At 40.9% G+C, this 14892-nt stretch overlaps 1 protein-coding gene across 1 annotated transcript in view; it reads right to left on the bottom strand.

Moving 5' to 3' along the window:
* Window positions 1-14892, bottom strand: part of RYR3 (ryanodine receptor 3) — a 566953-nt gene that overhangs the window by 147733 nt on the left and 404328 nt on the right. The window contains exon 43 of the mRNA XM_028850703.2: window positions 13955-14090. Within this exon, the coding sequence (XP_028706536.2) occupies window positions 13955-14090 (136 nt within the window). The remainder of the gene's footprint in view (window positions 1-13954; window positions 14091-14892) is intronic.

Here is a 14892-nt window from a genome sequence, read left to right as displayed (position 1 = left end):
ATCAGCTTCCATTCATGGTTTTATAGCTCGATCCTTCAAGAGTCTCGAATTTTTGTAAAGAACTTTGTCTTTAAGTTCTATCCAACGTATCACACATCAAAAACCAATCGGTTTTTACTAAAGAATCCATGTGAAGAAAATTCTCAGGAGATACTAAAAGGGGAAAATTATCATAATAACGGGATGGTGGAAAGAATCAGCATATTCTGGAAAAAAAAAAGAGAAACCAAGGAGAGGTTGGGAGACACTGTACAGGTTGTAGAGACCTCAGAGAAGAGTATGATGCTGAGTGCTATGCCCACGCTCTCCTGTCAGTTGGGCCTACCATTTACACCTAATATAGTTGACTCACAGGAGGGACACTTACAGAAAAGCACCAGGAGAATCTACATTGTTAAAAGCCAGTGGTTTCAGATATAGATGTATCTCACAGTTCATTACTTTCGAATGGTTTTGGCCTCCAATACTTATCAGGTAGCACATACATCAGCCCTCTCAGTTGTAATTTCTCACTACAAGAATAATAAAGCTAAAACATTGAAATTTTAAATAGAAAAAATGGAGGAAAAAAAACCCAACTCTGTTAATCAAGCTTATTTAAATCCTATACTTAGATTCTTTCAGTTACCTGGTGGAAATGCTTGCCGGTCAGTCACCGATTTTACCAGCATGTTGAATTCAACTTAGTTTTCCCCACAGTGATTGGCACGAAGTTGGTGGGATTTAAAACCACAATACGCAGAAGTTGAAAAATCAGACTGTGAGTTCTACATTGAGCTTTCGATTGAAATTCATTTGCCCAATTAGCCTTATTTTATTCGAGTCTCAGGCCTTCAGAACTGAACTAATTGGGTCTGTTTCTGCAAGTGACCCAGGAAGCCAGCCCTTGATTACTGAATTATGGACATCTGTGGAGAATGCAGAGCACACCCTAAGAGGAAGGAGCTGAAGTGTAACCATTGCTGCTAATTAGACACGGGACCAACGAAAGGAATTTCCAAAGGCTTCCCAAGGCAGAGAGGATGGCATGATTAGGAAGGAGAGACAGTCTCTTCCCAATTACCTGTAGCTCAGCAAGCTTGACTGCTAACCAAATCCAGTGTGGTAGAGCTAGATACTGACCTGGAGGGCATTTTTCAAGAGCGAAGAGAGAGACTTGAGGTAAACTAGTTTTGCTCAAGGGCTTGCAACAGTGCTTTTTGCTTGAGTTCTAGTATGAATAATGAGCTTAATAACAGCAGGAATATTCACAGTGCCTTTATTCAAAGGCTTCAATACTGTCTTCATGTTACTATTTTGTTTTCGATACTCCTGAACAGTTGGATGGAAATGGAAATGATTCTCCCCGTTTTACCCAGGTAAAACACTCATACCACAGGGACAGTTAGCAGGGATACAATTATTTAATCTTCAGCCCATCACTTTTCTCACTCTCTCTGTTCTAATTCTAGTTTCTGTTTTAAAGTTCCATTGTCTGGAACACTGTTCTTCCCATTCTTTCGATGTAAACCCTCAACTTAGGTAACTCCGTTTCATCCTTCAGGAGGAGCTTAAACATGGGAGCCCCAGAGGACCTGTTCCTCTCAAACACCCTGTCTTCTTCCTTTGTGCCTGCTTTCCCTGTGAGACTGTACATGCCACAAGAACAGGACCCTGTGTCTGAATTACCTAACACTGTGTGCTCAAGGGTCTTGCTAACATCTGGCATATCACAGGCATTCAAAGAATATATTTTTTCAATAAGTCAATAGACTTCACTGAGACTCAAGGTAGAGACTTGAAATGACTGGATGGAAAACCAAAGGTGGCTATCCATTGTTGCATTATCCCACGCAATTACCAGCCTCTGTTTACAAGAGCCTGCATCATCTACTACCTCAGATTTCAATTAGTCCTAAAGAAAAGAAACATATTCTCAATCAAGTCCCACCTCAGTAAGAGAGAACACAGGGCTCCAGCATGAATGAATGTACTCACACTCATTTAATTAATTTAGAGAATCGGAGGGGCAGGATAATGGCCAGGATCCAACACCTCTTTTTGCTAAATGCCATCTTTGATAGGGTGCCAGGCAACTTGTATGAACTAAGTATGGTATGTCCAGATAGTAAGGACATACCATCTTCTTTTTAGGGCCTTCCAGCCTGGGAAGGGATTAACTGGAGATGTGTCTATCAACCACTGTGATAGCACAGAGAGCAAACCAGGAATTGTTTGCCCATTTACTAATGAATTCAACTATCCATTGAGTCCACGCTACATGCTAGTAACTGATCTAGAGACAGCAGACAAGTAGTGACCAGGACAGTCAAGCCTGAACCCCGGAATGAGACTAGTGGAACAGAACCACCCCAGCAGACCTGTGGACCTGCAGCAGAGCTTTCCTACCACCTTGCAGATATGTAAGAAATGTTTATTATTTTATGCCTTTGAGATTATGAAGTTATTATGTAGCAGATACGGGCTGATATAAGAGAGTAGAAGGAGGGAATTCAGTTCCTATGCAACTTAGAGTGGCCCAGGTATAAGATAATAACAACTTGGAGTAGAAAGTGGCCAGTGGAGATGGAGAGAAGATAGATTTCCGGTATCTTTTAGATGCTGAATCAACAGAACTTGCTGATGGACTGAATGTGGGAATAAGGAAAAAAGCTGATTTAAGGATGCTCTCTAGACTTAGTCTGAGTATCTGAAAAGTTGGTGGAGCTAGTTAAGGAGATGGAGAATCCTCACGGAAGAACAGGTTTTAGGTGGTAATTACATACTCAGCTTTAAGATGTACAAAATTTAAGATGCATATGAGACCTCCAAGTAGAAATACCAAGTAGATAACCAGGATATACAAGTCTGGGGCTCAGGGAAGAGGACAAAGCTGGCAAAATACATTTGGGGATTGTCAGTGTATACATGGAATTCAAAGCCAAGGGACTGCATGAAATCATGCCAGGGTGGATGGCGCAGTAGTAGTCCAGATATTCTGAAGACCAGTATTTAATCACAGAATTGTGCTAAAATTTTGCCCACGTGTCTAGAGTTTGGGTCTATGTGGCTTTTTCATGAAATATGCCAAATAAAACTTGAATGCAATAGAAACCTGGTGTCAGAATTGACGTGTGCTCTGACAAAATACAGGCATTCTCAACAAGATGATGAAAATCAGCCTTTGATGAGCACAAGGGTCATAATACTGCCATTCTGTGTGAATAATGTTGATGAAGCAGTTTTTTTTGTTTGTTTGTTTCATTCAGCTTAATTCCATAGTTTTATTGAAGTATCAGGCTTCGTTTACTACTCTTATCCAAGAAATGGTTGATGAGACCCACATACATATATTAAGTAGGTTCTGGACTTTTTTTAAATTTTGTTTTTTAAATTGACAAGGTTCTGGACTTTTGAGTCCACTGCCAAGATACTCAGTTACCACTACCGGTGGAATCCCACAGGGGCCTTGGACGCAAGCTGCTGAGAAATTCACTCAGGGTGAAAAGAATGTAGTTGACATCCTTTCACCCCAGCCAACCCTTTCACCCCAGCCAACTCTCCTCATTTTGGTGCTCTTGGCCTAGGCTTGCCATTGGCTTCTTTATTTGAGGAATTTATTTTCTATTACTGGTAGTGTTTTGACTATCTAACTTATTTCTGGACTTTGATGCTGTTTCACTTTGAATTTTTACAGATGGAGGCACATTTCCTTGCCTCTGTCACTATAAGCCCTTTACCTGTCTGATAGATTTCCTTTCCTTTTCTCAGGTGTAAAGATTCCAGGAAGTCCAGTGGGAGAATGAAGAAGGTGCGGTATATGCAAGATTGTACAAGCTTTATACTATGGCTTGAATGATGGTGCCCCCTCCAAAATTTATGTTGAAACTTAATCCCTAATGCAACAGTGTGTTAGGCCATTCTTGCATTGCCGTAAAGAAATACCTGAGACTGAGTAATTTATAAAGAAAAGAGGTTTAGGCTGGGTGTGGTGGCTTATGCCTTTAATTCTAGCACTTTGGGAGACTGAGGTGGGTGGATCACGAGGTCAGGAGATCGAGACCATCCTGGTTAACATGGTGAAATCCCGTCTCTACTAAAAATACAAAACATTAGCTGGGCATGGTGGCGGGCGCCTGGAGTCCCAGCTACTCGGGAGGCTGAGGCAGGAGAATGGCGTGAACCCGGGAGGCAGAGCTTCCAGTGAGCTGAGATCATACCACTGCACTCCAGCCTGGGCGACAGAGCGAGACTCCATCTCAAAAGAAAAAAAAAAGAAAAAGAAAAGAGGTTTAATTGGCTCACTGTTTCTGCAGGCTATACAGGAAACATGGTGCCAGCAACCGCTTGGTTTCTGGTGAGGCCTCGGGAAGCTTTTACTCATGGCAGAAGGTGAAGGGGGAGCAGATGTCTCACATACAGAGAAGGAAAGAAAGAGTGGGAGGAAGGTACCACACACTTAAGCAACCAGAGCTTATGAGAACTCACTAGTGTGAGGACAGCACCAAGCCAAGAGGCATCTGTCCCCGTGATCCAAACACCTCCCACCAGGCTCCACCTCCAACATTCGGGATGACAATTCAACATGAGATTTAGAGGAGACAACATCCAAACCACATTAAACAGTATTAAGAAATGTGGCCTTTGGGTGGGCAAAGGATATGAACAGACACTTCTCAAAAGAAGACATTTATGCAGCCAACAGACACATGAAAAAATGCTCATCATTACTGGTCATCAGAGAAGTGCAAATTAAAATCACAATGAGATACCATCTCACATCAATTAGAATGGCAATCATTAAAAAGTCAGGAAACAACAGGTGCTGGAGAGGACGTAGAGAAACAGGAACACTTTTACACTGTTGGTGGGACTGTAAACTAGTTCAACCATTGTGGAAGACAGTGTGGCAATTCCTCAAGGATCTAGAACCAGAAATACCATTTGACCCAGCAATCCCATTACTGGGTATATACCCAAAGGATTATAAATCATGCTGCTATAAAGACACATGCACACATATGTTTATTGCTACACTATTCACAATAGCAAAGACTTGGAACCAACCCAGATGTCCATCAATGATAGACTGCATTAAGAAAATGTGGCACATTTCCACCATGGAATAGTATGCAGCCATGAAAAAGGATGAGTTCATGTCCTTTGTAGGGACATGGATGCAGCTGGAAACCATCATTCTGAGCAAACTATCACAAGGACAGAAAACCAAACACCGCATGTTCTCACTCATAGGTGGGAATTGAGCAATGAGAACACTTGGACACAGGATGGGAAACATCACACACCAGGGCCTGTTGTGGGGTAGGGGAGGGGATAGGGATAGCATTAGGAGAAATACCTAATGTAAATGACAAGTTGACGGGTGCAGCACATCAACATGGCACTTGTATACATATGTAACAAACCTGCATGTTGTGCACATGTACCCTAGAACTTAAAGCATAATTAAAAAAAAAAAAAAAAAGAAGTGTGGACTTTGGGAGGTGATTAAGTTATAAGGATCTCTGCCTGCATGAGTGGGATTAGTACACTTATACAAGGGTTTAAAATTGAAGGGATATTCTCTTGCCCTTCAATTGATTCTGCCATGTGAGTACACAGTGTTCCTCCTCTCCAGAGGACGCGGCAACATGGTACTATCTTGGAAGCAGACAGCAGCCCTCCCAGACATCAATCCTACTGGTGCCTTGTTCTTGAACTTCCCAGTCTTCAGAGCTATGAGAAATAAATTTCTGTCTTTATAAATTATCCAGTCTCAGGTATTTCATTACTGCAGTATAAATGGACTAAGATACCTTATAGTTAGTACAAAGGTATAATATAGATGTTAAGAATCCAACCGCAACTAGCTATATCTCAAATGTACCTTATATTCTACCTTCTTATCACTCTAGCATGATATATCTCCTGAGTACAACATTGCAATGTTGTTCCTATTTGTCTTAAACTGTTATTTAAATCTTTTGTCACTGGTTAACTTTTCAAGAGTTTGCTGAATCTTTTCAACTGTTTTATAAACTTGAGAACAAAACTATGTCTCACACATTTAGCGCTAACCATGCCTAGTCTAGTACCAATCACACTGAAGAATGGTTAACATGCCCTTTCTGACTCTAAAAACATGAACACAAGGGCAGAAATAAACCAGATGATTCTTAAGTGTCTACACCTCAGACGCCCTTCAAAGCTAAGATGACACTTTGTACTCTCAACCCTAAAAGATGTATGTCTCCCAGCACAACAGTCTATCCATATGCTCCCCCTATAGGACTCTGTTAAACTATATCCATTTATTTCAAGATGTTATTCAACACTTGCCTTCTTCCTTACGCATCCCTTGACTAATTCTACCAGATTCCAACAAACACCATCATTTTGGCATGCCAACAGTCCTATGTGTCACTATGTAGGTAGGTGTGATTGATTATAAAGTTTTTAGTAATTATTCCACACGTTTCTGATCACTGTACTTGGGTTTTCTCCGTTTCCTGCTTTGAGTTGCAGGAAGTGACTTCTGGGCAGGACTTCTAGAGCATCACGTTTCATAGCCCCTCACAGACTCTTCACATGTCACATGATGGATGCCCAAGTTATGCCCGCTTATAATAAATCTACCTAGGAAAGCAGATTCAGCAAAACTAGGAGACATTATGTTCCTTAAACTAAGTTTGTAGTCTGGGGAAGATATCGCTGTAACTCTCCAAGGACGCTAAGAAAACACAGAATAACTTTTCCCTTTTTCTTGTGGATAGGAAATCTTTTCCTTCTCAGAATCTACAATAGGAAGGGATTAATCAGAGACACCCAAACACATCTGTGCTTAGCCTGGCTACAGTGTTTGCAACTGCCAGGAAAATAGAAGCTTATCGACTTCATTACTTCCAGAGTTAAACACAACCCAAGAATTTTCAACAGCTAATAAAAATAAAGAGAAGCGAATTATATGCCTTAAAACATTTTCTTAAAGACAAATATTTAAGAAGATTTACTACAAACATTAAGAAATAATAGTAAAATAATGTTAGAAAGAGTTTTCTGATTCCATTATTTTGATATACTAAAAGTTTTGATTTGGCTCAAAATTTTTTAAATTAGCACCAAACAGTGATTAAATAGTATCACAACTTTTGACAAGCTCAAAGGAGAAAATGTTGTTTTTCCTTGTTCATTAGGGAGACAGGAAGACAACAGTGTACAACGGTTCATGAAGTTTGGCCTCTGGAGTCAAACTGCTTGATTCAATTTCTGGCTTTACTTTCTACTACCTATGAGACTCTGGGCAAGGTATTTAATCTAAGCTTCAGGGTCTTTATCTATAAGATGAAGATAATTGTCACCTGCTGTGGTCTGAATATTTGCGTCTCCCCACCCTCCAAAATTCATGTTGAAATCCTAACTGTCAAGGTGACAATATTAGGCAGTAGGGCCTTTGGTGGGTGATTAAGTCATGAGGGCAGAGCCCTCATGAATGGGATTTGTGCCATTACAAAAGAGGCCCCAGAGAGCTGCCTGGCCTCTTCCACCATGTGAGAACACAATGAGAAGGCACCATCTATGAACCAGAAACCTCACCAGACACTGAATCTGCCAGCACCTTGATCCTGGACTTCCCAGTTTTCAGAAGTGTAAGAAATAAATTTATGTTGTTTATAAGCTACCTTGTCTATGGTATTTTATTACGGCAGCCTGAACAGACTAAGATGCTTCCTTCATTGGATTGTCATATAATTTATGTTAATATATGTAGAAGTGTTTTGAACAGTGCCTGGCACATGGTAAATGCTGTGTATTACCGGTAAATAAGTGTTAGCTGTTATGATCCTCACCACAATCTTCGCTACCCTCATCATCACTCACCGTCATTCACCACTCACCCTTACAACCCTGTATGACCATGCACCATCCAACCATCATATCCCATCATCACCATCATCATTACCCACCACCATCACCATGTCTACCTTCACTAACCACCACCCACCTCAATCACCCTACAACTCACTATAGCCACTGACCGACTATCATATTCCACTATCACTAGCATCATCACCATTCATCACCCACTATCACAGCTCCCACTACCACTCACCATTACCCACCATGAACACCCCTGCCACCAACCATCGTCTACCACCACCCACCATGAATGCTCCCATCATCTTATATCACTTTGATCTTTCATGGCTGAGCAGAGGTCACAAAAGTATCCAGAAAGTCCTTTTGAATCACCTTTTAGACATAAGGACTTATAAAGGGCTTTGAGATCCCAAAGAAATCTATTAGTTACAGTTTTCCCATTTCAAATGCCCTACCACTCTCATAAAGATCATGAACAACAACGATCATAACTACAAGTTTATAAGGTTTCTGGCACTGGGCTAATCTGAGTTTTCCAGGGATTATTTCATTTTATGAAATATATGATAATTATCATCTCTGTTTTACATATAAAAAAGCACTGAGGTTAGGTATTTTGACTAACTTGCTTAAATTCACACAACTAGCAAATGATAGAGCCAAATTCGAACCCAGGATACTCCATTCTCTAGCCCAAACTCCTCCGTAACATTCTGTTGTGATTGAGCCACTATTCCTCCTCCTAAGTATTCAGAAATATTCTCATTTTTCTTTTTCATACTCTCCATATTTTTTTCATGCCTTTGCCTGTGGCAACCTACTGTGAAGCATTTGAGCTACCGATGGACTGCAAATCTACTTCATTCTAATCTGTTGATTGACGGATTTCTATCCTATAAATTCAATTAAGGGTATCTCTATATGGGTATTGTACACAGAAAAATCAATACAATGTGACCCAAGCCAAGCTGATTACCTTCCATCTCAAATCATTTTGCTTCTTCTGACATCTTTATTTATTTCCCTCTACCCTCAAAAATCTCTAAGCTTCAATGTGACCTCTGTTCCTTTTCTCTTAACATACCTAGACTCAGCCATCATCATCACCATTCAGTTCTTGATATAGTTTGTATATTTGTCCCTGCCCAAATCTCATGTTGAACTGTAATCCCCAATGCTGGAGGTGGGGCTTGGCGGGAGGTGTTTGAATCATGGGGGCAGATCCCTCACGGCTTGGTACTGTCTTCACGATAGTGAGTTCTTAAGAGATCTGGCCATTTAAAAGTGTGGCACCTCCCCCTTGCCTTACACCTGCATTCACCATAGGATGTACCTATTCCCCCTTCACCTTCTGCCATAATTGAAAGCTCCCAGAGGCTTCACCAGAAGCCAAGCACATGCTAGCACCATGCTTCCTGTAAAGCCTGCAGAACCACGAGCCAATTAAACTTCTTTTATTAATAAATCACCCAGTTTCAGTTTTTTTTTTATAGCAATGCAAGAATGGCCTCATACTGAAAATTTGTATCAAAGAGTGGGGTATTGCTATAAAGACACCTGAATATGTGGAAGCAGCTTCAGAACTGAGTAGGCAGCAGAGATTGAAAGCATTCGAAGGGCTCAGAAGAAAATGACAGAAAGTTTGGAACTTCTTGAAGACTAGTTAAATGGTTGTGACCAAAATGCTGACAGTGAAGTCCAAGCTGCTGAGGTTTCAGATGGAAATCAGGAACTTATTTGGAATTGGAGTAAAAATCATGCATATTATGCATTAGCAAAGAACTTGGCTGCATTGTGTTCATGCCTTAGGGATTGGTGGAAGTTTGAACTTGACAGTGATGACCTAGGGTATCCTGGTGGAAGAAACTTCCAAGCAGCAAAGTGTTCAAGAAGTGGCATGGCTGCTTCTAACAATTTATGTTCAGATGTGAGAATGAAGAAATGACTTAAAGTTGGAAATTTATTTAAACAAGAGCAGAGTGTAAAAGTTTGGAAAATTTGCGCCTGGCCATGTGGCAGAGAAAGAAGTTTTTTCAGAAGAGGAAATCAAGTGGGATGTAGAGCAATTACTTACTAGAGGTATGTGCATGACTAAAAAGGAGCCAAGCACTAATATCCAAGACAATGAGGAAAAGGCCTCAAAGGCATTTCAGAGACCTTCATGGCAGCCCCGCCCATCATAGGCCCAAAAGCTTAGGAGGGAAGAATTAATTTGTGGGCCAGGCCCAGGGCAGCCTCATGACATTGCTCCCCATATATCCTGGCTGCTCCAACTCTGGCTGTGGCTCAAATGGGCCCAGCTGTAGCTCGGGCTGCCACTTTGGAGAAGGCAAGCCATAACTCTTGGCCGCTTCCATGTAGTGTTAAGCCTGTAGGTATGCAAAATGTAACAGTGGAGAACACTTGTCAGCCTCCACCTAGTAGATTTCAGAGGATGTATGGAAAAGCCTGGGTCCCCAGGCAGAATCCTGCTGCAGGGGTGGAGCCCCACACAATACCTCTACCAGGGCAGTACAGAGGGGAAATATGGGGTTGCAGGCTCCATGCAGAGTCCCTCCTGGGGTACTGCCTAGTGGAGCTGTGGGGAGGGGGCTACCACTCTCCAGACCCCAGGATGGTAGATTCACTGGCATGCCTACAGTCCCAGCTACTTGGAAGGCTGAGATGTAGGATTGCTTGAACCTGGGAGATCGAGGCTGCAGTGAGTTGAGATTGCACTACTGCACTCCAGCCTGGGTGACAGAACAAGACCCTGTCTCAAAAAAAAAAAAAAAAAAAAAAAAAAAAAAAAGGTCTGGCACCTCCAGCCTCTCCACTCTCTCTCTCCTTCCTGCTTTCACCATGTGACATGCCTGTTCCATTTTTGCCTTCTGCCATGATCAGAAGCTCCGAGGCTTCACCAGAAGTTTAGTAGATACCAGCAACATGCTTCCTATAAAGCCTGCAGAACTGTGAGCCAATTAAACCCCTTTTCTTAATAAATTATCAAGTCTCAGGTATTTATTTATAGCAATGCAAGAATGGCCTAATACAGTCCTATGAATTCCACCTCTGTAATTTCTTTGAAATGTATCTCGTCCAGTCCCTTTTACCAATACCCTAATAATTTATAAACTCATTATTCTAACCTGAGCATAGAACCCATGAGTGGGTATCAACCCATCAGTCTCTTCTGTTAAAAAGTTTTGCAGTTCTCTACACACTGAATCAATAACTTTTCAACCTGGCATTTAGGTTTTTCTCATTATAACCACCTACATTTTAAACCTCATGTCTTACCACTGCCATCCATGCAGCTACCCTCCAGACTGACAGATCATTGGGCATCTTAGTCTGTTTTGTGCTGCTATAGCAGAATATCAAAGACTAGGTAATTTATAAAATATAGAGGTTTATTTGGCTCATGGTTCTGGAGGCTGGGAAGTCCAACATCAAGGGGCTACATCTGTTAAGGGCCTTCTTGCTGCATCGTAACACGGCAGAAGGCATCACATGGCAAGAGAGTGTGCACAAGAAAGCAAGATATTGAACTTGTGGCCTCAAGCCATTTTATAATGGGCATTGACCCATTCATGAGGTGTTAGGTCCTCATGACCTAACACCTCCAATTAGGCCCCATCTCCCAACTCGTGGGACTGTTTCTAAAACATGCTTTTTAGGGGACACATTTAAACAATAGCACTAGGTTTCCTGAGCACAGCATGCTTTAGCCTTTGAGCCACTGTACATGCTGCTCCTCAACTGAATCTAAGTATTTGGAAACTCGACCTTTCAAAGCTTATCTCTAACATCACCTCCTCCATTAGGCCTTTTCTGATCTCCTCAATAAGTTTACCCTCTTGAACCCCTTCAGTGCTCTCTCCCTGCCTTACTCCACTTACTTTTATTGTAGTAATCTCTGTCCATGTCTACTCCCCTTAAAAGACTGAAAATTCTTTGAAAGGAGAAGCTGACATCCTTTGCCAAAACTAGACATGGCTATTGTTAGATATGAGTTCTAAATTTCTTTTCAAATAATTAATATGTCCGTATGTTCAATACTTTTCCTTCTACTTTTAAACTTCCTCGTAAAGCAACCTTTTTCTATTACCTACTCCACCCTGAATCATTCTGATCACCTGCCCCACCCTAACTCATACCTGCTACCTGCTCTGTCCTGACTCCCACCAAAGCACTCACCCTGTCATTCTATTTAAATTAGCCAGTGGGAATTAGTTTAGCCTATGTGGTCTAACCCTAGCCAATAGGGGAACGACACAGCAGCAGGCGCCATGTGCATCAGGAATATGAACCCCTTGCTCTCCCTTGTCCAAATGTGCGCTCACCATTGCTCCATCTGTAAGGGTGCACCCTTCTATAAAAGTACCTTGCCTTGCTGAGAATTAAAAAGAAAATTTTATATTCAAGTGCTATCTCTTTTGCGGCATCGAGACTTTATATATATAACATTATTACAGAGACAAAATAAACATTAAACTAAAACCCACAAACGTTTCTATTGATGGGTCAGTTTGCCAGAGTTTGTTGCATTATAAAATTGTAGTGCAAAAAATATATTGAAAAGATATAAAATAATCTGAAAACAAAAGGAGTGGACCAAACATTTTGGTCTGGAGTTTAGTTCAATATGGGTGTATCTAACCCACAAAAGCAAGTGTTAGAATTTAGGCAGTCTGGGTAGGACAAGAGCCAGTGGATTCCTTTACCTCCACAATCCAGGTAGATGGTCTCATAAAATGACTCAAAAAGCTCTTGATCTTGACTGTGAAGGTGACCAAGATGAATAAATTGGTCCTGCCTTGATCGGATTTGTCTGCAAACAATCTATTTACGTAATTCGGCGAGCTGTATAAATTATTAATATCCAGTTCATACACCCACAAATTTGCTTTACTCCTACATTAACTCTGCATTAATTCTGGACATGTGATAATTTGGATACAAAGTGAACCAGGCTATTAGAAGTTACTCTAAAACTGCCCCAAAGAGAAGAAAATGGAGGTTAACAAAGCTGGTGATAAACACAGAAGGATGCAGTGATGAATACATGGAAAGAAGCAGAGAGTTGGTTAGGAAGTTGGCTGGGTGGGTCCCGGGGGAATAAAACACAACCACCTCAAGGCCTGAAATCTAACCAGGACAAGGAGAAAAGAAAACATTTAAATATTAAGACTATAGCATAGTATGGTGAAGAAAAGTAAGCAGGTGAAATGGGAGGGTAGAGAGACAATAAGAAAAGCACATGGGAATATAATGATCACATTATGTCAACATATTTTGAGACAAATTCTTATACTTAGAATAATTGGCATGATTGTGTGTTAGCTGCAATCTCTCTTTGAGATCACCTAACCTGCTTAGTGCAATTTGTTAGCCCGGAACCCCAAACTGAGAAATGACAGAGGGACTATAACTATAATGTCAGTACAAGTGAATTAGTATTATAACAAAAATTCTTAGGAGACAAGGCTCATTTTCAAGAAAGTACCCCACTTATTTTACATAATATTCAGCATATCATTCCAGTGCAACTAAAGAATTCTGGTAGTGTTGGAATTCACTATAAATGGGAGGTAGATTGTATTATGAAGAATAATATTTAGGGTTGCTATAGCAATTCTTTTCTCCTGGGAGTTTACTTATCTTTTACGGCTACTCAGTTATACTTGATTTTATTCATCCATCCATCCATTGATCCATCCATCCATCCATCCATCCATCCATCAATCCATCCATCCATCGATCCATCCATCCATTGAACAGTCCAGGGATCTAGATGCACATATGCATTTAGCTCTGTGAAACAGGTGAGGTATCAACTATGATATTCATAAAGGCCCCCTTTTACAGTGCAGAGAGACGACACGTCCAACCTCAGGCAGTGAGTTTCTTGCTGGATCTGGGACTAACGCTCAGTGCTCTGTTCACTGGACTCTACTCTTTATCCTTATCTGGCCTGATTCTCTGAGATTTCTCTTGCCAGCCACCAAACCCCTATTTCTGGATCAGAAGCAATGGTAAGGGTATCCTTTTCCTTGTACGTATCCATGATCATGCTATTCTGGGTATAAAAGGTATGGAAAACTGTGGCACTCACTGTTCACGAAGACGGCAAACCTCAGGAAGGACAGGTAGCGTTCCCCTTCGATGGGGTTCCAGCCGACGTCAGGGTATCCTTTGGCCAGAAGCATGGGGCAGCTCTGTAGGCCACAGCCTGCCAAGTAGGTCACCACCTGCCAGAAATAGTACAAAAGTGTTCTCTCATACGCATTAGGATGGCTATTAAAAAACACACCTCAAAAAACCACAAGTGATGGTTGAGGATGTGGAGAAGTTGGAACTCTTGTGCACTGCTGGTGAGAATGTAAAATGGTGCAGCCACTGTGGAAAACAGTACTAGAGATCCTCAGAAAATTAAAATCAGAATTAATATATGATCCAGCAATTCCACTTCTGGGTATATACCCCCAAATAATTGAAAGTTAAAATATGGAAGCAGCCCACATGGCCATTGAAGGATGAATGAATGAATAAGCAAAATGTGATACATACGTACAATGGGATATTCAGCCTTAAACAGGAACAGAATTTTGATATATGCTACAATGTGATGAACGTTGAGGACACACGCTAAGTGAAATAAGCCAGTCACAAAATGACCAATACTGTATCATTCCATTCTTATGAGGTAATTCGAGTAGTAAAACCCATAAAGACAAAGTAGAATGGCGGTTGCCAGGGACTTGGGGGAGGGAAGGGAAGAATGGAAAGTTATTGTGAAATGGGTCTAGAATTTCAGTTTTACAAGATGGAAAGAGTTATGGAGATAGATGGTGGTGACAGTTCAAAAGTACTGAATACTACATGTACAGTTAAAAAATTTCAAGATCGTAAAATATATATTTTGTATATTTTAACAAAATAAAATTTAAAAATAAATCTTACACATATATAAGAAACAAAAAAAGAACTGCTCAATTTTTTTTTTTTTTTTTTTTTTTTTTTACTAGATAGCTATGAGGCCTGTGAAATTCT

The sequence above is a fragment of the Macaca mulatta genome, chromosome 7 (assembly GCF_049350105.2).
Source record: "Macaca mulatta isolate MMU2019108-1 chromosome 7, T2T-MMU8v2.0, whole genome shotgun sequence".
NCBI classification, from domain to species: Eukaryota; Metazoa; Chordata; class Mammalia; order Primates; family Cercopithecidae; genus Macaca; species Macaca mulatta.
The sequence above is the reverse complement of the archived record's forward strand: the minus strand, read 5'-3'. Positions and strand labels throughout refer to the sequence as shown.